Source organism: Montipora capricornis, chromosome 13 (genome assembly GCF_036669925.1).
Source record: "Montipora capricornis isolate CH-2021 chromosome 13, ASM3666992v2, whole genome shotgun sequence".
NCBI lineage: Eukaryota > Metazoa > Cnidaria > Anthozoa > Scleractinia > Acroporidae > Montipora > Montipora capricornis.
Window position 1 is genome coordinate 9,705,125 of NC_090895.1, and position 1,654 is coordinate 9,706,778.

General features: G+C 39.1%; 1 protein-coding gene across 1 annotated transcript; it reads right to left on the reverse strand.

The window, feature by feature from the left end:
- Nucleotides 1–204: 204 nt before the first annotated feature.
- On the reverse strand, nt 205–1,418 carry LOC138029958 (histamine H2 receptor-like). The gene has a single exon (XM_068877800.1). The coding sequence runs from the start codon at nt 1,166–1,168 to the stop codon at nt 245–247; it is 924 nt and encodes a 307-aa protein (XP_068733901.1). The 5' UTR covers nt 1,169–1,418; the 3' UTR covers nt 205–244.
- Between the last annotated feature and the right edge of the window lie 236 nt (nt 1,419–1,654).

The window sequence follows — 1,654 nt, forward strand, 5'->3', positions numbered from 1 at the left end:
ACGTCTAAATCCACGACCTCATCCTTTTTTCTCAGTAACAGAACGGATCATATTACTCCAAAGAGCGGCGGCATTCTTTGCCACGTCGGGAACATCCTCAAGTCTTGTGATTCAATTTTTACTCCTCATCGACTTAACAATCCAACAATCGTTTCGCAGTTCCGATACTGGGATGTAATTTAAAATTAATTTAATGTCTGTCGAGGTAATCATCAACGAAGAAAGACTCCTGCTTGTCTCAATGTTAATTCTCTTGAATTGTTGCTGTCGTTACTGATTGACCCCTTTTAGGACTCAACCACTTCTTAAACTCGGTTTTAAAAGCACGGTTCATATACCCGTAAATAAACGGGTTGATGCAACTGGTCATAAAAATTAAGAGAGTTGCAACAAGAAAAAGGTAATGAGGGAATTGAGATTTTTTTGCAAATTTTGAGATGGTAAATATGATATGAGAAGGAACAAGGAAACTGAAAAATGCGATGACAGTTACGAACAAGGTTTTGCTGATGTTGACGTCGGACACGTTGGATGATTGCCATGAAACATTTGCATTGTGCATTTTCACTTGTTTGTAAATCTTCCAGTAACAAAACCCGATAACGAAATAAGGAGCGTACATAAAGGCGAGTATGACAAGGATAAAGGGTGGATGGTACCGAATGATGCAGATTGCAAAACCCGATTTCGTTTCTTGATCAAGAACAAACACTGAGAGAAAGGCAAGTGTGAAAGGTATTGCCCAGGCCAGCAATGCAGTGATAAGAATAAACCTTGGCTTAAAAATTGTTTGGTACTTAGCTGGTTTCACTATTTTATAGTATCTGTTCAACGCCATTAGAGCCATGGTAAATGTAGAAACTTTTGTTAAAGATAGCTTTGTAATGGCAACAAAACTACAGGTAGCTGTTCCAAATGACCATTCTCCAGATGCCAGAAAGGCGACCAATAGTGGCATAGAGCAACTGGCTTGCAAGATGTCAGTGAGAGCAAGTGAGATAATGTAATAGTTGCTGGGGCAGCGCAATCTCGGGTTTCGATTAACAGCATAACAGACGAGAAGATTTCCAAACAGTGAAAGGATCATTACCAATGAAAATATGGCTGTTTCTGTTATCACAGCTGAAATGTGTCTGGTTTGCAACTCTCTTTCTTCGTCCCTGGACATGATCACTTCTCTTAGCTCGTGTTTCCTTCTCAGTAGAAACTCCCTTTTGGTTTTATCTGGTTGAAATCTTTTCTGGATGAACTCTCTCTCTTCTGTAAGAGACAATACTGGGTGTATTCTATTTTCAGGTAAGGTGTTTGTTTCCAAAGGTTATTTCAATCCAATCATGCACGACTATCCACGGGTTAGCCTTGTGTCGATCGCGGAAATGAACTTTTGTCATAATTTCAAATAACTATAAGGGAATTGTTCAGGCAGTTGTTTTCTTCTTTGAAGCCGACTTGAAAGAAATAAAGCTGCAACCTGCAAGCTCAATTCATCAGAAAAGTTAATTCATGTATAAATTTCCAGGTGTTTCTCCTAATCAAAATCCATTTGGCTAGCCTGCATGATTCCCGGCCACGTATTTGCATATCAATGGCGTGTATTCTTCTATGCCTTGTTCTTCAAATAATATCACTTCAAGATCACAAAAGTGACCCCATA

Bases quoted from the DNA above. Each gene is read 5' to 3' on its own strand.
- LOC138029958 (XM_068877800.1), bottom strand. From the start codon at position 1,168: ATGTCCAGGGACGAAGAAAGAGAGTTGCAAACCAGACACATTTCAGCT.